General features: G+C 46.3%; 3 protein-coding genes across 4 annotated transcripts in view; 1 reads left to right on the forward strand and 2 right to left on the reverse strand.

The window, feature by feature from the left end:
- LOC6526374 (receptor-type tyrosine-protein phosphatase N2) overlaps nucleotides 1-13,257 on the reverse strand; it is a 40,343-nt gene extending 27,086 nt beyond the window's left edge. The window contains exons 1-2 of one of the 2 annotated variants that reach the window (XM_039371687.2): nucleotides 13,111-13,257; nucleotides 11,883-12,102 (exon numbers count right to left, since the gene is read on the reverse strand). Coding sequence is in view for 1 of the 2 variants with exons in the window: in XM_002087457.4 (XP_002087493.2) it covers nucleotides 7,867-7,891 (25 nt within the window). In the remaining variant the exon portion in view is untranslated. Of the gene's footprint in view, nucleotides 1-7,866; nucleotides 8,130-11,882; nucleotides 12,103-13,110 lie in introns of those variants that run through there. The other variant, XM_002087457.4, reaches the window with a different exon arrangement.
- LOC6526375 (nascent polypeptide-associated complex subunit alpha) lies at nucleotides 2,149-3,494 on the forward strand. The gene has a single exon (XM_002087458.4). It carries the CDS (start codon nucleotides 2,365-2,367, stop codon nucleotides 3,379-3,381), a length of 1,017 nt encoding a protein of 338 aa, XP_002087494.1. The 5' UTR covers nucleotides 2,149-2,364; the 3' UTR covers nucleotides 3,382-3,494.
- A 1,543-nt stretch (nucleotides 13,258-14,800) lies between the features above and the next one.
- LOC6526376 (protein Star) overlaps nucleotides 14,801-21,139 on the reverse strand; it is a 28,820-nt gene continuing 22,481 nt past the window's right edge. Inside the window, exons 3-5 of the mRNA XM_002087459.4 lie at nucleotides 17,743-18,230; nucleotides 17,506-17,670; nucleotides 14,801-17,435 (exon numbers count right to left, since the gene is read on the reverse strand). Of these exons, the coding sequence (XP_002087495.1) occupies nucleotides 17,208-17,435; nucleotides 17,506-17,670; nucleotides 17,743-18,230 (881 nt within the window). The 3' untranslated portion in view covers nucleotides 14,801-17,207. The remainder of the gene's footprint in view (nucleotides 17,436-17,505; nucleotides 17,671-17,742; nucleotides 18,231-21,139) is intronic.

Consider the following 21,139-nt stretch of genomic DNA (forward strand, 5'->3'; position numbering starts at 1 on the left):
AGCGCGTCAGCCCCGCTCAAGGCTGACATATTTTGAAAGAGGATGACGGCGAAGTTTACTTCGTTCTGAAGGCGGAGCCATGGCGCCTGCCAAATGGGATTCCAGCTCATCAAGAGCAGCAACAGGGATGTGGCATTCCAGAAATGTCAAATTATCAAGCGAATCAGGTAGCAAATGAAATGACCTCGTCAACGGCCCACAAATTGGGTTCCTACTTTATTGGCAGTGCCACTGAAAACAGTAAAGTTTACACAATATGCCACATTTTCTATCCACAATTCTGCTGCCACATCAAGATGTAAGGGAACTGGCTCATGTTCAAAACTAATTTGCAGACTCACCCAAAACAACAGTATCAAGCAGCAACTACTTTTCATAAATAGTTGCGCGAGTAAAGTTTGCCGACTCACTTACAGCAATGGAATTAGGCCAAAGAAGCATCAATCAGCGATGAAATTCATTAGCGGCTAAAGGGGACTCTTGTGCAGACACAATATGCATACATAAATGTCTTGGCCAAGATCTCAATTACGGCAACATCTTTGGCTATGACATGTCTGCGACATGGTAATATGATTTCAATCATTTCTCGCAACTGGCATGATTAATGCGTTACAGATTTCTGCCCTCCAGAAAGCAGCTTCCCTGTGACCTCGTTGTGGAGCAGAATGAATGAAGAGCTCGTCCTGGTGGGCCTCGGAATTGGGTTCATTTTTCATGCGCAGGCCGTGGCAGCAGAAACTAAACTTCGAGGCTAAGACTAAGCCCCAATAAGTTGGATGGGCCCAGATGACACCGCAGCATATGGGGCGGATAATTAATCATGGGACGAACGTGCCAGCACGGCCAAAAACTTTTCACCCCTTCTCTTGGCCTTCAAGCTCCAAATCCTGGCCAAGTCCTGGCCAAGTCCTGGCCAAACTCAACTTAACACAAGCACATTCAATCGAATCGACCGAGAAGTTAAGAGCGAGGCTTTGAGTGAAGCCAATGCTGCTGGCCAAAGGGAATATCTGATTAGTTGGCCACTCGAATTTAATTACGGTGACAGGGCAGATGCATCTTCCGTCTCCTGCCCTCCACTTCCTCCTGCTTCTGCTCCTGCTCCTGCTGCTCCTCTGCTGAATAATTTACGCAACTCAATTAGGCGTTGACCCCACGACAAAGTTTAATAATTGCAGGTGCTGGCCGCCCTTCCTTCGCGCGCACTTTAATTAAAAGAACCGAGCAATTAAAAACGCATCATCAGATTGAGAGCAACTGGCGAAAAAACAATACATACTCCCAACTACCACATACCTGCTATTTCACTTAACGTTCGTACATGCAAAGTGCTGTACATATTTTTTTAGCTTATAAAAAGTGTACATATTAACCAAATCATAAATCATAAAATGGGGCATATATATGGTATATAATATATGTATTTTATGCTTCACTAGTATTGTGAAGTAATGTAATTTCTTTTCCTTTCCAACAACAAAGTGTTCACTCCGCACACACAGGACACGAAACAGATTCAACCACCTGATACCTGATACCTGATACCTGAACTGGGCAAATCGGGAGCCGGAACAGCAACCACAGGGGAAACCACATGTGCAACCGCGTTTGCTCCACCACGTCGTGTTTGTGGAGCTGCTCCGCTTTGGAGGCGGACAAACCGCGACCACGACAGCAATTAAAACGGAGGAAGCAGCTTCAGCTGGGTCTCTGGGTATTTTCCGGGCAGACCGAGTTTTCCCTTGCTTCTCTTGCATTGAAAACCGCTGCGCTTTTCATTTCCTCGGCGCTTTTCAACTGGCCTTGTCAGCCGAAAATATTCCATTCCACTGGCACGTCTCTGCAATGGATTGATTTGCAATCATCAATTTCAATTGAATTTGCGTGGCGCAGCAGCGAAACTTTTATAAGCGCCAAGTAAAGTGCAAATTTTGGGAGGCAGCTGCCATTCTCGTTTGAAAAAAAACGCACATTTTTCAGAGCAGCGCTGCTGACTTCTTTAATCAGTTCAGGCTTGCACTGGGGAATATCGATAACGATAGGTCAGGTTCGAGTTGCAAAGTTCTAATTGTATAAACTTGTAAAGTTTGTAAAATTATAAATTATTATTATTTATTCAGCTGGCTGCAGCATGTAAAAGTGAAGCTTTTGATATGAAAATACCCCTCAAAAAGTAAAGCGACGTGTGAAGCAGCCTTTTTCGAAGTGGTTATCGTTGCGTGTAGACCAGCCCCAGCTGTCAATCGACTGGAAGTTTCACCTCTGGTATTTCCTGTCTCTCCAGCAAAGTCACTTCCCTGCAAATCTTTTGGCGAACTTGAGCTCGCAAATCCCTCAAATAAATATTCATAATTCCTCGACATGGGTAAGAAACAGAAGATGAAGAAGGCTGCTCAGGTGGCGGCGCAGATGGCGACCGCCGCCGCGAAGCTGGAAAAGGAGGTGGCTACCAAGGAAAAGCCCACTGAAGACGCCACTCCGGCACCATGTTGCAGTGGCAAGAAGAAGCAGCCCAAGGAAACGCAACGAAAAGACGCAGCGAAAGGAGTTCAGGAGGAGCTCGCCAAGCTGGAAGACGCCGTGGATGCCCAGAAGAAGGCTCCTCCAGGCTTTAGCGGTGCCAAGGGCAAGCCCCACATCATGGGTCACATGGACCCGGCGTACCGCAATAAGATCAAGAAGCTAATGAGCCTGGCCCAGCAGCTGCCGCCCAATGTGTTCGATCTGCAGAGTCCGCAGAAGGAGAAGCGCACCACCGCCGAGAACTCCAGCGCGGATGAGGATGACCGGAGCACGGACAGCGATGACGCACCCGATCTGGTGGAAGCTGATCCAAAGGCGGCCGAACCGGAGGATCTGGGCCAACTCGGATCGCTGGCTGTGCGACCCGGCGATGGACCAAAGCATACGCGGGGCGAGAAGAAGGCGCGCCGAATTCTCATGAAGCTGGACCTGAAGCCCGTCGAGAACGTGGTCCGCGTGACCATGAAGAAGAGCAAGAACATGCTGTTGTACATCAATCAGCCGGACGTCTTCCGAGTGGCGCACTCGCAGACGTACATCTTCTTCGGCGAGATCGGCGTGGAGGACATCAGCAGCTCGGCAGCCGCCAAGGCGGCCGAGCGATTCCGTGGCCCCTCGCCTACTGGGGGCCAGGATGATAAGGCGGATGTGAAAGCTCCTGGCGGGCCGTCCGTGGCCGACGAAGACGACGAGGACGATGGCGACGACGTGGACGTGGACGACCAGGGCTTGGACGTGAAGGACATCGAACTGGTGCAGATGCAGGCCGCGTGCTCGCGCAAAAAGGCCATCCAGGCGCTGCTGAAGAACGACAACGATGTGGTCAACGCCATCATGGCCCTAACTGTGGGCTAAGTCGCTCTGTTGGCTCCTTTGCATCCAAATTCTTTTCAACATTCTTTGAAATACATTTCCTTTCCTACGTGTTCATGCTCATTGTAATTAAATGCTTACATTCAAATCGTAAACTTTTATGTTGCTTTCATTTATACAATTCCATGTAATCAAAGAATCTTGAATGTAATGAAATAGGAAATGTAACTAACCTATTCGATTTTCCGGATGTGAAAAAAACCAAGACTTGTTTTACAAGAATGGCAACTTCCGGTGCCAATTGAATCCGCACTTAAACAGATGCGACGTATTTCCTGTTTTTTGGAAATGTGTTCAGTTCAAGCGGAAGTATCCCTCGTAGAGTGAAATTATTATTTCAATTTTCTAATGAATTGAGTTTTTCCCGTTTCCATCTAGGCAGAGTGATGGCATCTTGCGAAGGGCAAAGAACGCATTAAGTTCGCGTATGCGAAGCTGAGCCATTTTCATTATACTTGCTCCTCCATCCGCGCTAGACTTTGGCAATTTTCCTTTCAGGTACCATCATTCGTGGACATTTTCTCTGTGGCGGAAACTTAATCGCTTCTTTCTTTGTGCCGCTGACGCTGCACTCTTGTTTACTCTGCACTTAGTTTCAGCCATTTGGCCAAGTCCCTAGGCACTCGACTTTTCCATTTTTCGCTGGCGCATTTCTGACGACGCTTCCCTTTCAGGCGGGGATTCCCAGGTGAGACAGGTGACGTGGCTGCTACGCGGACAGTTCACTCAATTAAATGGCTCGACTTCGTCGCTTTTCTGGCCCCAAAAGCCACCTAATGAATAGCTCCGGCTCTAACTGAACTTTATTTAATTTTCAGCTTTCGTCAGCAGCCGTAAAAAAGGCTTTAGTTTTGCATTGTGGGCGCTCAGCAGTCCGTGTGGCTGCGCACGTGCCCGCTTTTCCGCCGGAAAAGTGGAAATGGAAACTTTGTAGGTGGGCTCCTCCTTCTTCGCTCCGTATATCCTTCATGTAGTGCTAGTGGAAAGTGGCCGCGCGTGTCGGCTGCGAATGGAAAGTTTTTGGGGCTTCGCTCCCTTTCCCTGGAACTTTCTGCGCCGGAAATTGATTAAGTTGGCTGCCTTTAATCAGCGGAATTGAAGATGCTGCCGAAATACAAATCAGTTGACAGTCGGCAGTCGGCAGCCGTACTGCGCAATTTACTGCCCAATCCAAATGGCACTTTGAAGTACTTTCCGCGTCGGCAATTTCTTTTGCCTGCTGACCAAATCCCGGAAAATGCGGCAACAACTTCGAAAGTTGTTAAAAGCCTAATGACATCATTCAGTCCAGCACCTTCTCGAAATTAACTATTACAATACAAAATTAAATTTGCAATATATTTTAGGTCAGTCACTGTCCCAATTAAATCGTCGCCATTGTATCCACTTGGTCTTAAGAGTTTAACATCTTTTCTTTTGTGTAGACTTTTGGGCTTTCTTTATCCGAATGCCACCTTGTGCTCCTGTTGTACAAGAATTTTCTTGGGCATGAAATGCTCTGGGTTTCCACTGGCTTTTCCTGGCCGCTTATAAACTTTCCCTTCTGGTTTTGCGGCCAACGTTTGGCCTACTGCCCGTTCGCTTGAGAAGTTTTCCTTTTCGTGGTTACTCATTCACTTTCAACTTGATTTGGGTTTCGCATTTCGGTGCGCATTTCTTGACCAAAATCTGCAGGATTTGTCTTCGTCTTCGTGTCCTTCCGCCTGTCCGCATCCGTCTGGCCATGTTAGTCGAAGGACTCGGATGGGCGATTCCCCTTGGCCGCGTTCACTTGGGCTCCTCTGGCGCAGTTCATCACTTTGGGCGAGCAGTGTAGCCGCACATACTGCTGAGCTAATCATGACGCTTCAGCTTTTCCATATTCATCTCCACTTTACTAGGTGAAATGGGGAATCCCTGAATCCCGCCCCTGAAACAGACCCCTCGACTTGGCTTGGAGTGTCGGCCAGCTTTTTGCCATTTGATTTGACGCCACTGTTTGCCATCGGATGGGCAAAGTGGGTTTGGCTTCAAGAGGCTGCCAGTGTGTTTGCCTGCACTTTGGAGCTCTTCGGGCTCCTTGGGGCTCTATTATTGTGAGTATCGAGCACCTGGGCACCAAATGGAGAAGGGGCAGCGCGTGGAAGCGACTTCCTGGCAGGTGAAGGTGATTTAAGGCTCGACAGGCTCACATTTCCCGGCCTTTGTGTAATTGATGCACGGCAGCAGCTAAAGGATAACAAATCGCTTTCATCCTGACTCCGCTTCCGGGCGAGCACAATGTGTACAATACGCCTGCAAAGCCGTCTGCAAATACACAATCCATAATTCCTTTTTTGGCCAGCACAGCGTGAAAGGGATTTCCGGCGAAGAGGACTCTTCAGCGCAAAAAGGACCTTTCCGTGCAAAAAGCCAAAAGCAATTAGATAAACTTGCCAGCTGGATTCGGCAATTGAAAGTGGGCGAGAGTGGAAAATGTGGAAAACTGCGGACCAGCTGGGCGTGGCAGGACAATTATGAGAGCGAAGGTTCGGATAATTCAGCAATTTGGTCGGGTTAGGGGAATCAGCGCGGAATTATCCTCCTAAGTGCCATGAATTATGACTTGGTTCTTAAGCGAATAAATTATTGTTGCGGGACCTCTTCCTTCTGCGCCAAATACTCAGAATGGCTCAAAACGATTGGTCATTAGATTAGGCAAATGATTAGAAATGGAATTTATTCCCAATTCTGTTGCTTCCGACTGTATCAACTGTTCAATTGTTCTGCAAACAGTATCCTTTGCCCAAAACCTTAAATGGATATTCTATCTCACATTCATCTTGATTATTTAAGCTGCTTTTATTATGCATCTTTATTGTTTAAGCTGCTTTGTGGTGCTTATTTGTTGCAACCTTCAAATCGCTTGTTTTCATGTGGGAAAATTGCCTTTCCTTTGCCAAATTGTTTTACATTTCAACCCGAAAAGTTTTGGCATTCTGCAGTATAACCCTTTGAGCATGGCAGCAATTATAAGCTGCCTAGGGAATATTCAAGGAACTTAGTGGTGCAGAGTGCAAAGGACCCCTAGAACTCGTTGTGGAAAGCTTCTTATGTTGCAGGACGAATATATGAATATATACTGCCATATATTCGCAGGATTCTTCCCTGAACACTGAAAAACGGTCGCAGTTAATAAGCATTTCCGTTTGCTGGATTTCATGTGCCATATTTTATTCAGAGTGCGCTTCATAAGTGCAGCTGGTGAAAGGAGAGCAAAGGCCACGGATAATGAACACCAGTCAGCTCCGGGTACAGAATTTCCAGCGAACTGAACTGATAATGTTGTTAGAGTGCACACACACACATACACACACATGCATGATGGGGTGGGGATTTAAGGGGTTTTGGGGGGTTTAAGGGGTTGGGAAATCAATTTCGGGGAAAACAAATTGCGCAGCTTGTACTGAAAGCTCGGCGAAAATAATACTGCTGCAGTTTCCGCTGACGGGAAGTACGCTTTTCACTGCTTATCTGCCCTTTTAGCGGGAAAACTATCGTTAATGGGAAACTGATAGCAGCAGCTTTCCCCACTCGCGATAAGTAATGTTTCCTAATTGACTTTTTATCACGTTTCCCGACACCTGATACGTGAGCTCACTTCCCTTTCGCCGCGCCATTTCACAATAATTTGTGAAATGTCCGCGATTTTGCGATTTCGTGACATTTGTCATGGCAGCAAGTGAGCCATCCACCTGGACTCATTTGCATTTTTTCATTTTTGCATTTTATAATTGAATTTATGTAAGCAATATGCCTGTCTTCCCACGAATTAAAATCGCAAAATCCCGCTGCATCGATGCGATTTTCCGGCCGAGTGGATTGCCCACTTTTCCGGATCAGGATTATTTATTTTCTTGCTCGCTACCTGTCGCATTTACTTAAATACATTTAAACGAAAACCCACGATCTGCGCCATTTCAAGTAATGTTTACACGCTCAACGAAAATAAAACGTCAATTTAATTGCGGTGCGCCGTTCTGAAATATTGGATTGTGTCAGCTGCGGAAAATCAAACATGGCGTACGGTTAATCTCACTGCCAAGAAAATTCCATTTTCCTAATGGATGGCGAAAAAATGTCACATGTTTAAGGAAAATAGGTACTTTAACATATGCAATTTATTGGTCTTATTTCTTATAAAATAATTAAAGTTTTATTAACATCTGACATGGGAATGTATACTTTTTTACCAGAATGTATCTTGAAAAGTAAACGTTTTAACTCTGAATTGATGCCCAGTTTGGGTTTCACAAATTTTTAAACTTCGCAAAGCAGCAACATTTTGCGTTATTTAAATATTTCGAGTGGCACACCTTTTTACAAGAAGTTCTTTCAAATACCAGTATGGTTATCACGCAAGACCTGCATTTGGCTAGCGAGTAACTGTGGTGCCTCCACAGAGGCTCCAACCTCCGGGTATTCAACCCCATTCCCCGAAAGACTCACCCCAAGAAGTGCCGACGGCTGCCATCGATGCTGGGTGCCATATGTTAGGCTTAGGCGCTTATCGCACCAGGAGCAGAACTTGGGCCACTGTCACTGCCACTTGCCACTTGCCACTTCGCACTTGGCACTGGCACTCGTCCTCGGGCGCTGAAGTAGCTGGCGCAGAACACTGGCTGGGACTCCACCGCCTACGTGAGGTAGGCGGGCGCCTTCTTATTTAACCGCTCAACACTTGGTCGCTCCGCTCCCCAGGTTGAACTGAACGGCGTCGATGGATCCAGCCGTCCGTGGAGCACGGAGCATCAGGTAGCGCCCGAGTGGAGCCGACTTCGGTCACCCGAAGCCACTTTCCAGCTGCCGTTCCAGCTGCCTGGGGAAGTCGTGGAAAGCTTGTTGGAGCTTTTGCTGTTGCTTCGCCAGCTGCTGCTTTTCCCATTTCCCACCCTCTCGCTTTTCCGCTTTTCCACTGTCGCACGGCAGTCCCTGTTGCTCCGCTGGCAGCGCGACGCCCACGCAGGGAGCTTTTCCGCGATGAGCTTTTCCCGAAGGCGGCGCCTACGTTTCAAGGAACTCGGGATGGAATGGGATGGGATGGCTGCTCGGAAAGCAACTTGCTCCTTCTGCCCTGCTGCCTCCTCTGGGGACCTACAAGTTCGGCAGCCCAAAATAGCAACAGCGCGAAAGTTCTAAAAGCCTCTCCTACCCGCCTAAACAGTACAGTAAAGCCTCACTAGCATGGTTTTTTCCGGGAAAGGAAATCTTACTAGGCATTTCAAGAAAGCATTCATAGATGTTCGAATTAAAAAGCAGATGCCTTTGGAAAGTTACTGAAGTAAAGTAACTACTAGCACCTTTCACTCTAGCGAGCTTCCACTGTGCCCGCCGAATTTCCTTTCATTTTCGTTTGCCAGCGATTTCCATCTTCACTGTGTCTGCTTTCTATATTCCAACTGCTGAGCTAAGTGCCAAGTCAGTTTCTGGAGCTCCACTCACGACCAGCCGCAACTGCCCCGCGAAATTGTGTCGAAAATGTTATGGCTTGATATATCTGCTTGGGCTATTTTTAGCACTGGGTGTGGGGGTGGTTGTGTGGGTGGGTGTAGCCAGGGTTGCCACTGCCACCATTGATTTTTCTCACTGTTTTCGTTTTTCCTGCTCCTCCTGCCGCCTGTTTTTCCGGGCTTTTTCGGCTCTCGCCTGACGCAGCGCCTTTTATGAATGAACTTGGCTCACATAAGCATTTGTTATAACTCCGGCCCCGCAAAAAAAAAGAGGGGCGTTGCACCCTTCGGCGGGCGGGGAGGGGAGTCAAATGGGGGAGCAAACGGGGGGCAACCCTAATGAACGCGCTTTCAATGTCACCAAACTGCTTGCAATCCCATCAAGTAAATGGATTGCCTTGTCGTAGACGACATAGTCCGTAGGTTCTGTAATACAGACATTTGTCCATATGACGCCATTGTGTCCTGGCTTACTTCTCGTATCCTCAGCCTGATGTCATGGATGTGTACGTGTGTGTGTGTGTGCGTTTGGCAAGGATATTGTTTAACTGGGGCGCTCTGCTACGTTGGCGTATGGAATTATGATTAATATTTGCTCAGTTTAAAATTAATTGCGTTCAGCGATTGCCCTGACAGCCGTTGCCAACCCGAACCCACACCCACGTCCACACCCACTTTAATCTTGCCACTTTTTCAGCCATTTGTAATCCCATGGAGGAGAGTGCCTGAGGTCAGGTTATCGTGGGGCTAACAAGGACCTGGTCGCGATTGCACGCCGTTTCCCTGAATGATTACGTGGGGCAAGGTCGAGCAACTAATTAAACTGCGTACGGTAATGTAGTTATATAAAAAGGTAGAGCTAATCTACGATTCCTTTGATGATTCTCCCCAGGCGCCGATGGAGCTCGTTCGCAATTAAAAGGGATACATATACAAGATATCCAGTATTAATTCATATAATTATATACATAACTCACAAGGCAGATTGCGTTGGAATTCGATTTAAATATGGCTGCCTTCTCATATGGGAAAATGAAAGGAAAAACCAGTCCTAGATAGGCAACCTTTATGTTTAAAGTCACTTGAAATATATTAAAGGTATTTAACGAAATAAGTTAAAGCGGCTCTGCTATATGTTAGGCTTTCATGCTGTTTTTTATTCCTTGACAAAGTTAAAGTTCACGAAATCCCATGATTGTCAACCTCGTGAAAGGTTCAGAGTCAATTTTAATTTGCAATATATCCCCCAGAGCCGCCTGCCAAAGGTAAAGGGAAAATTTAATATTCTGGGCCAAGTTAAAGCCAATTTAATTCACTTTCGGCCTCCATCAATCTTTGTTATGTCCACAGAGGAGAAACTTGTTTGCTTATTTGTGCGGCGAGCACAGCGTGAAAATATTTGTGCAATTGCTAGACTTCTTCTTTTAGGGGCCATCAAAATATAATGTCGAATTCACGCATGTTTAACTGCCATGGTTATGAATCGTATCTGTATCTCTGTTGGTTTAGTATTAAAACTAAAGTGCGTCGTAAGTTGTCCTTTTAGGATGGCCACCGTATTCTGGTTTCGGTGGCGGATGAGCGCGCTTTTATGTCAGCCGTTATGAATGCCCATTTCATAAGCCGCCGACTTGTTTATGTTTACGCGAAAATATTTTCGTTTCATTTTTAGTACGGCTCCGTGAGCCCCTCGAACTGCCACGCCCCCGCTTCTGGTTGTTGACGCAGCCCTTAATCAAACAGCGGGTCTTTGTGCGACACTTACGTATAGTCAATGTCCGATATCCAATGTCCGTGGTGAGCCAGGGCTATATTTAACGCACTTGTGGCTTGTGGCCCCTGGACCACGACCTCATCTTCCATGTTTTTCCTCCTACAGCTCGCGTATGCCAGCGGCCATGTCAACGGCAACGACATTCAATCAATCGCCACGAAGCCGACACAAAGCCCACGCCCAGCAGGTTCCCGTGCTTGATGAATGAGTCAGTGGATCCGGCGAGTCCTATTCCCAGAGTGACGGCCATGGCAACGCCAGCTGCAAACCCAATCGAGTCACATGTCCTGCCGCCTGAGAGGCACAACAACAAGTGGTGGCCCTGCACTGAATGCCCGAGCAAACAAAATCATAAAGGGATTGCACGGCCATCACAGAGCGCCACATCAAAAGGGGAAAGTCCGTGAATGGGTCACCACCTCTTTTCCGTGACATTATTATGCCAGCTTTCCGCTGGTCTGCTGGTGGGATTGTGGGTTTGTGGGTTTGTGGGTGTGAAATTACCATTCAAGCTCTTTGTCTCAGCTTAACGAGGTGCCTCGAATTATAATTCAGTTGGCCAGACCATAATAGCCAAGATATGTTTACCTGCAGTCAAATATATCATGTTCGCAATTGCCCAATTACGTGAAAGTAAGTGAATTGAAATGGAGACATTCCCTATACCGACACTTATTTCATTTTCATGTCAGCTGGCCGAAAGTAACATTTTCATTGGTCATTTAAGCTATTTCGCTCCTTGTAATGGGTGCAGAGTATCAGCAGTCAAATATCGCGTATACGCAGATTACGTATACGTATGAAGCAAATGTTTATAAGGAAAAATGTAGGCTTGGAACTCCGCGTACGTCAAACAATATTTTACTTTGATAATAATACAGTTCGCTTGTGACGTACACCACGTAGAATCACTTAAGGACATTGCAATATTAATACGACTTTCATTACTTGGATTGCCTCGGAAATCGATTGGCTTCTTGACGTTGTATCAATACGCCAAGCGTATTCCTTAATTAAATATTTAGAGTGACCCCCATTAAGGAATTTTGCAATCAAGAAGCACGCGCCATTAATTGTTTTCCGTTGCACGACCGTTGCCTACATTGCGGGGCAAGTTTACCAGGTGGAAGAGAGGGGGCAGGGAAAATGGGTGCACGCACCTGTTGCGAAAAGGTCACATCACTTAGCTGGCATCCCAATAGCGCACCAGATCACCCCGACTATAAATGGCTGTGACTTACCTCAGTTTGACATTTATGGCGTGGCTCATGTATTTGTTTACTTCATATTCAGCGCAAACGAACGAAGACATGCAAATTGATGTGCTGATGTGCCGATGTGCGGTGATTATAGCTCCTGATATTAGTTGTGTCCTTTTCTCGTGTCCTGACTCCTGTGCCGCTCCCCAGTTGCTCCCCAGTTGGTCTCCAGTTGCTGTTGCTTGTACCGCTGCCGTTGCTCCTAGATCGTATAAATTTCGATTAATTTCGCCCGTGTGTACATAACGTGTACATATATGTGTATGTTCTATATGTGTATATAGTGGCTTTCGTTAGCAGCACTTCTTTTTGACGCAAACAACGTCAGCGACTGACGACAGCAGCCTGAAGCCGAAAGCCATAAGCCACAAGCCAGGCGCTTCGAAGACGCTAAAGAGAGTTTGGCCCAAAAGAGAGCGAGCTTCCAAGAGCACCGGCTGTTTTCTGCCTGTGTGGGTGTCTGGTCGCCGTGTGTGCGGGCGTGGGTGAGAGTGTGTGTGTGGTGTTAATGTGTGCCTGTGTGGGTGGTTTGCAGGTGCTCGCAGGCGCACGGATGACGTGCGATATTATTTGTGGGCACTGGCGTCTAATTGCCGCCTCGCTGTTGATATTGGCCCACATGTTTCAATTTCTTGGCCATACAAAGCGAAAAGCGGGCCACATTATTTAGCCTACGCCTTTTTGGGCCGCGACGCGAAGCGACTGCGAAACTGGCCATTTAACTACGCAATAAGCTGCGACACACACTCTCACGAAAAGGCACCGTGTCCTCTGGATTTTTTTGGCTTTCCGGGCTGAAAGTCGGAGTGTTTTTGGTCGCTGGCTAATTGTGGGCGCGTGCACAAAACACGCAGAACAGAAATAGCCAGGAAAGGCCAAGGGAAACGGTGGAAAACCGAGGGAAATGGCTCGGTTGCGAAAACACTGGTGGCATATGGCTGGCTGACATTTTGTGTAGCATACTTCTGGGCTGTCACTTCAAATGTTCTTTCACACTCACACACACACACACACTGCCGCACTTTCACACGCACACAATCGCACAAGCAAGCATTTGGTGAAGTTCAGTGTCAAATTTTTCGTTTCGCTTTCAGCCACAAAAATAAAACACACACGAGCTTTTCGGGCGCCATATTCCACAGACTTGGCTCGCTTTTTTATCGGTGAAAAGTGTTATTTAATATAATAACAGCAACTAACGCCTCCTTACTGTTGGTTATCCTTATTTCACTATTTTTCGTGCTGCCCAAGTCCTTGCTGCTGCTGCTGCTCTTTTCTGGCTTTTCGCTCGCGTTGACCGTCAGCCGAAGGACTGCCTGTCCTACTGAAGCGCCGTTCCTCGGCAGCCCTGCCTCGTAGTCGCTCTCGTGGACTCGCTGTACAGTGTGCCCTCACCCACACACACACACACGCACCCGAAATTCCTACGCATTTCGCTGTAGGTTAGGCACACGCACCATTAAGATAAAGCTCCACTCAAGCTTTTGGCCATGCTTTTATTGGCCCACAGATGCGGCCGAAATTCAAGCGCTCGACTGGGAAAATTTTTTGGTGTAATCCTTGTTTAGAAAGTTGTTACTTCTAATATGATTTTAAGGCTGTTTACGATACCAATTTAAATCTATTAGCCCACAATCCTAGCATCCATAAATACTTATTTGCAATCTACGCTTAACAAATATTAATAATAAGTTAGCAACATGACTTTTCCAAAATTAAAGTACTTGACTATAGCAAGTGCACTTTTGAAAACTATCAACATGTCCGCAACTGTAAGCTGACACACATATTTTGCGAGTATCAAGCGTCAATTGTCAGAGTTGCCAGCGATTGGCTACGCAGCAAAAAATACCCTGTAAAAACTAGAGTATGAAACGGGGAGAGCACAAAACTTGCATTTGGCCCCCGGAATTTACAGGGTACCTCAACAGCTTTGAAGTAGAGGCTAATGTGGTGCGAAAGCTGCCCTAGAGCAACAACAATGGCCGGGCCGATAGTCACCGCCCACCACCTCCGCTTATCCATTTGACGTAGGTTGACAGCTGTTTGCGCTGGCCAAACTTTATGGCTATTGATTTTGCTCCGAGTTCTGAGTTCTGAGTTCCGAGCCAGGACGCAACAGTTTGAAAGTCGCAGCTTTCACTTTCGTGGCCCGAGCACCGAGTGGTGGTGGCCACTACCACCCACTGCGCCTGTCCGTTGCCTCTGTGTTAGTGTGTCAGAGCGGCGCCTGCGCCGGTTTTTTCCGAGGAAAGCTCCGCCGCAACAGCCTGTTGCCGACGTAGGCGGCACCCGGAGAACGTCCATCCAGATCCAGCCCCCAGACCTCCACCCATGGCCTGCACTTCCAGGTGGCGCCGATGCACTGGAAGCGGTAGTGCTCCCAGGACCCAGAAATCCCACCCAGAAACCTAGACAATGACCGTTCACATGCCAAGGCGTAGCAGTTGGCTCGGCAATTAATTTGATCACTTGGCCGAGAAGCGAGCTGCATGCTAATGCCTCCTTAATGAGTTCTGTTTCCGCCTGAATGGCGGGATTATGACTGCTGCTGGCAAAAAGGGTCGTTTACCATTGAGCTTTGCAGTTGTGGACGCTAAAGGGGCAACTAGTGCTGGTACTCACTTGCAACAGGTTGCCAATGGCATCCGGCGGCCATTATTACTCAGGGGACGGGAGGCCATTTTGAACGGCAAGCAGGAATGTAGGCAATGAAAAGGGGCTCGCATAAAGGGTTGCATACTTCTCGGCTGCGAAAGATAAGAGGGAATCCATTCAGGAGTCACGAAGCTCACTGAAAGAAGTGTTATTACATAAGCTTCAGAAATAAGTTTGAAATAAAGTAAAACACAAGGCTTACCTAGAGAATTTCCCCAAGGAATTAAAACCATTGGTTACCATTACATTTAATGTAAATCTTTATTAATGTCATTCATTGAACTCGTGTAAATTTTGTTGTTATTCATAGTTGTTATTTTGTCATAGTTGCAGGCTTTTTAATTCTTTTCAATTTCATTAGCAGTTATCTAACTATAATAAGTGGCGGCAAAGTTTCATTAAAAATTTCCATAAGTGTTTCATTTGCAGTTCTGTTTTTGCGTATAGTTTAGAATATGTACTCGTGTCACTGCGTTTCTCAACAGTTTTCAAGTCAATTTCATAAGATAAAGAACTTTGATTTATGCCATAGATATAGTCTTGTCATGATTTCATTTTCAATCGAGTGAACTAAAGGCAGTGTGGGTGGACAAACAAAAGTCAATGAAGCTTCATAAGTTTTCGATTCTTTATTTTTTATATTAACTATAAATTTTGTTTCTTACTTTTATGCTCGCTGTAAATACAATTTCTAGTTCGATGTCGAGCTTAGCATGAGTTAGCCTTTTGCTAGTGTGTTGTATGGTGTATGGTATATGGTGAGGGCTTTCGTGTTTCGTGGGGCGTGATGCTATGTGGGATGTGGATGGGTGCTATGGACAAGTCCGAATCAGATGGTAATCGGTATCGTAATAGCCTACTTAAAATTTGGTTAAACGCTAATTTACACAAGATACAACTAAGTAATTAGAATTAGGCTTAAAAAAAACAGACATTAGCACTGTACTTAGACTAAGGTGATGTTTGTGATTTAGTCGCGATTGTAGTTCTATAGTTTTATAGCTCTGTAGTTCTGTAGTTCTGCTTGTGACGGATTCGAGTGTGATAACTGAGTAACTGAATAACTGAGTGAAGACTGTGGGCGGGGGCGGGGCGGGTTCATCACCGGCCTCTCATCATCGGTAAGGCAAGTTTAACAGACGGCAATTGGTAACAACAAATGTTCGGCTAGTGACGGTTGCTGCTCAATGCTCTCTCTCTATGTACAACGATTTCAATATGAGTAATGCTTAGATTTTGGTTTTGTTTCAAGTCTAAGTCGAAGGCACTGATTCTCTACTCGGCTCTCAATTTAATATCTGTGTCTGGCTATAGTTAGTCTGTGTTCTAAGTGTTTTTCTTTTTCTCTTTTTCTGGGCGGGCGAGGTGCAACGAGTTCGCGGCACTTGCAACAACTGTCACCGATCTCAGCTGTGTCCTAGTGTGCACATAAAAAAAAAATAATACATCATGATTACTAAAATGTAATAGAAATAAGAGTGGTTTACATTTAATTTCGTTGCGTTACATTTACATTTATTTACTTTGTTTATCCACTAGTACATTTAGTACAAAAATGTGCATGAGTGTAGTGTGAGTGTTTTTGAGTGTTTTATTTTCTTCGATCTGTGCTCTATTTCGTAATTTCTTGGTAATTTTCTCGCTGCCTCGTTTAATAGTTTATTCCTTTGATCTTCATTTTTGCTCATTAATTTAATGGTTCGCTTATGTTGTAACTATGAGTATGAGATGAGTTGAAAGCAGATTTTGCAAATGAGTTTACTATATATTTATTCGCTTGCGCTAGTGTGTGTGTGTATGTGTGTACAATGGTGGTGTTTATGTGTATGGATGTGCTTTGTTTGGTTCAATAATTTAATATAATTTAAATATTTTTGTATTTAGTTTTGCGCTGCTTCCGTTTCTTCGTCGTTTGGCGCCCGTTTAAACAATAATTTACGTTAGCTTTGTTTACTTATTGATTACTAGATAAAGCATTCGATATAACATAAACTTGCATAGATAGATACTTTGATAGTTTGTAGGAGATAGCCGACCTAAGCCTAGTAGCAGAGCAGTTACAATAATTTCTCGTTCATAATCCGAACTCGCCGCGCCAGTTGCAATTTAATTTATACATCGAAAAGGGGCGGGCGGGCGTGCGCACTCTTAGATTAACATTCATTAGCATAGCTTATAGCAAATCATAATACGTTATATGCATATATGTATATAGTAATGTTGTGTTCTCATTCAACACAATTGTTCCGTGTACTCTGCTCGTTCGTACACGGGCACAAAAAACAATTTCGACAAAAAATAAATGGAAATAATAACATAAAGGTGATATAATATGTTTTTGAGAGGGGTAGGGGTAATTGAGTTTTACAAAAACTAAGATTCTACTCGTACAATATATCATAATCGGTATACAGTATATTAAACGATATCGTTAGTGTAGCGTATGTATAGTAATAATTATCATTATAACATAGAGTTCAGTTTGAGAGTTTTACTGGTCTCTCGCTTCGCTGCCAAGTGTTTTCTTAATTTCTTTCAGTAACTACGTTCAATGTTCGCTTTTCAACGCTTGTCTTCACTTCGATGTCGTTTGGGCATCTGACTGCCAGTTTGATCCTGCGATCGGATCGTTCGTTGCGGTGGTCGAGCCTAGGGCGTCTTCAGCAGCAGGATATCTTTCTTGCGCGTGCGACTGGCGCTGGCATTGAGTCGCTGGTAGAAGTAGTTGCGACCGATCTTGCGCTGCAGCTTGTAGGACTTGCCCGCCAGGAACCTGGTGATGTCCAGCACGTAATCGGCCACGTCCTCGTGATCCTCGAGCAAATGTATCGATATCACATCGATTTTGACTTTGTCGAAGGGCAGCGTCTGCAAGATCTGCAAGCGAAAAGTGAATCGTTTAGCGAAAGTGTCTAAAGATAGTGTGCTAAGTTATTGGGTCACTCACCTCCAGCTCATGCCCCTGTACGCCCAGGCTGAGCAGATCGTATTCGGTGCGCTCACATGCCAGCATGATTGTGTAGAGCGGAAAGCATTTGACACGCGAGTTGAACCACGAGGTCTCCTCGTCGTGCAGACTATTGATGCGCACATCCTCGTTGTGTATGGTAATCTGCGGGGAAAGGGAGAAAAGCATTAATCACCGTTCTGCGAGAGATACGCATCCCAAGCCACTAGTACTCACCTCTTTGGGATAGGTATTGGGCGAAACACAGGCGTGCACCACCTGCATGCGCGCCCGCTGGGCATTCTGCTTGCGCAACGTGAAGTACCAGCGCGGCTCCGGCTCCACCAGCACGCCCATCCAGTTGAGCTGCTCACTCAGCCAGGGCGCCGTGATCAGATGGGCGAGCGGACCGCTCAGCGACTGGATCACCGCTCCGTTCATCTTCCCGCCCACCAGATCGGCCACGTAGTGGGCCAGTTGATCGGCTCCACTGCCGCTGCTGTTGCCACTACCGAATGCCGTGCCGGCGGTGGCGAGGCGCGGGGAGTGGGGCGGCGGACCCACGCCCACTGCTGCCGCGGCTGCGACCTTGGGCGACGCCTTGCCCAGGTACTTGCCCATGTGGATCTGGCGCAGGAAATCAATTAGTGCGGGATCGTCTTGCGCAACGCCATTCAGCTCGTAGTCGCGCGACATGTTCAGCCGAAACTGCTGATGGCGAATCTCTGCAGGAGGAAAATGAAATCCAAAGATCAGTTGCGAGATGGTTTTGGAGCCGTGAGGCAGTAATTGGTTTTAATTAAAAGTTGTTGCACCACTGGACGCATGGCGTGTGTGGCTCAAACTCTGCCACGCTTCGCTGCCAATTGGAGCGCATTGACCACATTTGCATTGCCAAATGGGTGCGCTGCAAAAGAAGGGCAGCTCAGCTCAACTCAGGTAAGCACTATTCTTGCATATACACTATTCGACCACAATCTTTATTAAGTTAGAAGGAGAAATAAACTTTGTACTTTAAACGGAATGAGTTTTTGGTAATATGCCATGTTAGTTTGACATAAATTGTGTTCGCAAAGTTGGAAGATGGAGCAGCAGGAGACCCCATTGAAGGTCGAGGGAAGGAAACAGCCACTTGGCAGCACCGATGACCTCGCCTTGAAAGCGGCTCCACTAGCCATCGGCTTTTTGCCGGTGGCAGCCCATAAAGTATAATGAGCGCACGGCCTCTGATATTTAGCACATGACCCCATCATCCCCTCCCTCCTCCCCCAACCGATTTTCCCCCGGGCAGCGCCGACCATTTGACTCATGTCAGCCCAACCAGCCGGCCCAACCTGTCCATAAACCTTAGCAGCAAAAAGCCAGCGATTTGCCGTACTTTGGCTTTAGTTGCCACACTCCGCACACATACTCAGCCATATTATGAAGGTACATTCAGACACACTTGGGTTTTATTTGCTTTTCACACTTTCCTTGTGCCAATTTCCACTTTTTGTTTCGTTTCAACTGGCCAGCTGACCAGGCGAAACAAATCGTAAAAGCCAAAGGAATTAAAATATATCAAATGCGCTTGCAGCATTTTGTGGCAGCTTACAAGTGCCTCAAGCCCTCCCACATGAGCTGTAAAGGTTCCCAAAAGGCCAAGGCCTGATAGGGAATGACTGTGAAAGGCTACCAATTCTAATGCCAAGTGTTTAAAGTTCGAAAAAGTAAGTAATTATAGAATTAAAGAATTAAAGTGTGCAAATGCCTAGTTAATATGAAAAACATGCCACTCTTGCTCCGAATAAATTTCCCAGAACCTTAACACATTTAAATTATGAGCCAGTTGATCTAAATAAATCTGACAAATAGAAATGCGCCGTGGGCGGAAAGCGTGGCAAAAATCTTGTCAATCGATCTTTCATTTCGGATTTCAGATTTCGGATTGCTGATTTCGGCTACTTGTACGTCATTATTTCCCGCTCCGGTTCGTCAGACGAATTCGCATCGTTATGGCCGCCTCACCCAAAACCAAGTCGTTAAACAAATATATATTGTATATATTTTTTTTTGGTCGTTGCCCATTCAGCGCAAATGTGCCATGCAAATTTTGAGGCGAAAACTTTTATGTTTCGGTCACAAAATGGCCATAAAGTTTATTATAATGCATATACCAGCAGATAGACGGCCAGCAAAAGTGAGGCAAAAACGGTTGCCGGCCATTTAGACGAGCCACTATAATTTGGCCAAAACGGAGGGGACATTTCTCAGTAATTTCCCAGCCGCGGGCCCGAAGGCCAAGTGAAAACTCGCACTAATTAACACCAAAAGCCGATCTTGGTAGGGAAAGTAGTGCCCCCGGTACAGTGGGGGAAACTTTGATGCGGCCATTAGTCGTGGAAATCTGATAGCCGAGCCAATGGATGTAAGGTCTGGTCTCGCGTTGCCCAAAACGATTAGAAGTCGAATGAATTATCCGATCGTTTGTCTACCAGCATACAATATCCCAAAAACGATCCTATCCGCCGACAGATGTGCAATAAAAGCCGCTGGAACCGTTAAATGCGAACACATGTAAATCCGATGTATAAAAGTCGAAAATTAAAGCGACTGAAAGAATGGAATGAAATCTGCCCTCGGGCGCAGCAATTTCGGTGTCAAAAGCTGACATTTCTAATTTGCACAAGGGTGGCAGTGGCGGTGGCAAGACAAATGACGGGGCAGGCCGGTCCCGAAAATTATATTCAATGGCGGCGGACGGGACAACATTACGCAGAACGAGTGGAGTGGAGGACTCCATGAGCCAGGAGCCGAGGAGCAACGTTTAATTGCGGTTAAGCGGCGGCAAACTTGAAGTTCCCTGGTCGTCCTCAGGCGGCGGCTTATTCAGATTATTCAGGGGTTCACACACACACACACACACAGGCAGGGACACTCATTCCGATTCAGGGGTAGTGCACAAGACGGACTTGCTGCCAGTAGTGCACGCCCTATTCAATAATTCAACAAAGGCGGCCGGCGGCCGGGGAAGGCAAATAAAAGCAGGGAGAAAGGCAGGGAGGCCCAGTTGAAACCCACAACTTTTGTGCATTTTCAATTGCGGGTAAAAGTTTATTACAAACAATATACACTCATCGGAGAATTTAATATTTGATAGCTAACAACAAGCTGTTACTAAGCTATTAGGTAAAGTTGATTTGCCTATTACCATTGAACTTTACAGTGCAGATGAACGCCCAAAAACCCCACCATATTTGTTTACAGTGCATGTCCATAAAAGGACCAAAAACTTTATCGCCGCAGTTTGTTTCGCCTCTGTTTTTTTGGGGGCACTGCGTCGCGGCTGTCGTCGGGCAACGTTACCCTTGTTGTGTAATATATCCACGGCCCGAATCCGGGATCTGGAATGGCGTGCCCGCCCTGGGATCCGCATGTCCTATTGCCATTGCCTAGTAGTTCGGTTCGCTTGAGCTATTGATTTGTGCTGCGATTTCTGGTTGTTGTCTGGCTTGTAATTGCTCGTTCGGCGCTATTCAAAATGGCCTGTTTCCATGTTCCCATGTTACACGATGTCTTGCATGTGGTAACAGAACAGGCAACGCAAGCGCTGATTTATTTAGCAAATAGGCCCAAGTGGGCCTAATCTATGTGG

This window comes from Drosophila yakuba, chromosome 2L (genome assembly GCF_016746365.2).
Source record: "Drosophila yakuba strain Tai18E2 chromosome 2L, Prin_Dyak_Tai18E2_2.1, whole genome shotgun sequence".
Taxonomy (NCBI): domain Eukaryota; kingdom Metazoa; phylum Arthropoda; class Insecta; order Diptera; family Drosophilidae; genus Drosophila; species Drosophila yakuba.

What these genes read in the sequence shown, in the direction of transcription:
- LOC6526375 (XM_002087458.4), top strand. Translation starts at nt 2,365, where the DNA reads ATGGGTAAGAAACAGAAGATGAAGAAGGCTGCTCAGGTGGCGGCGCAG.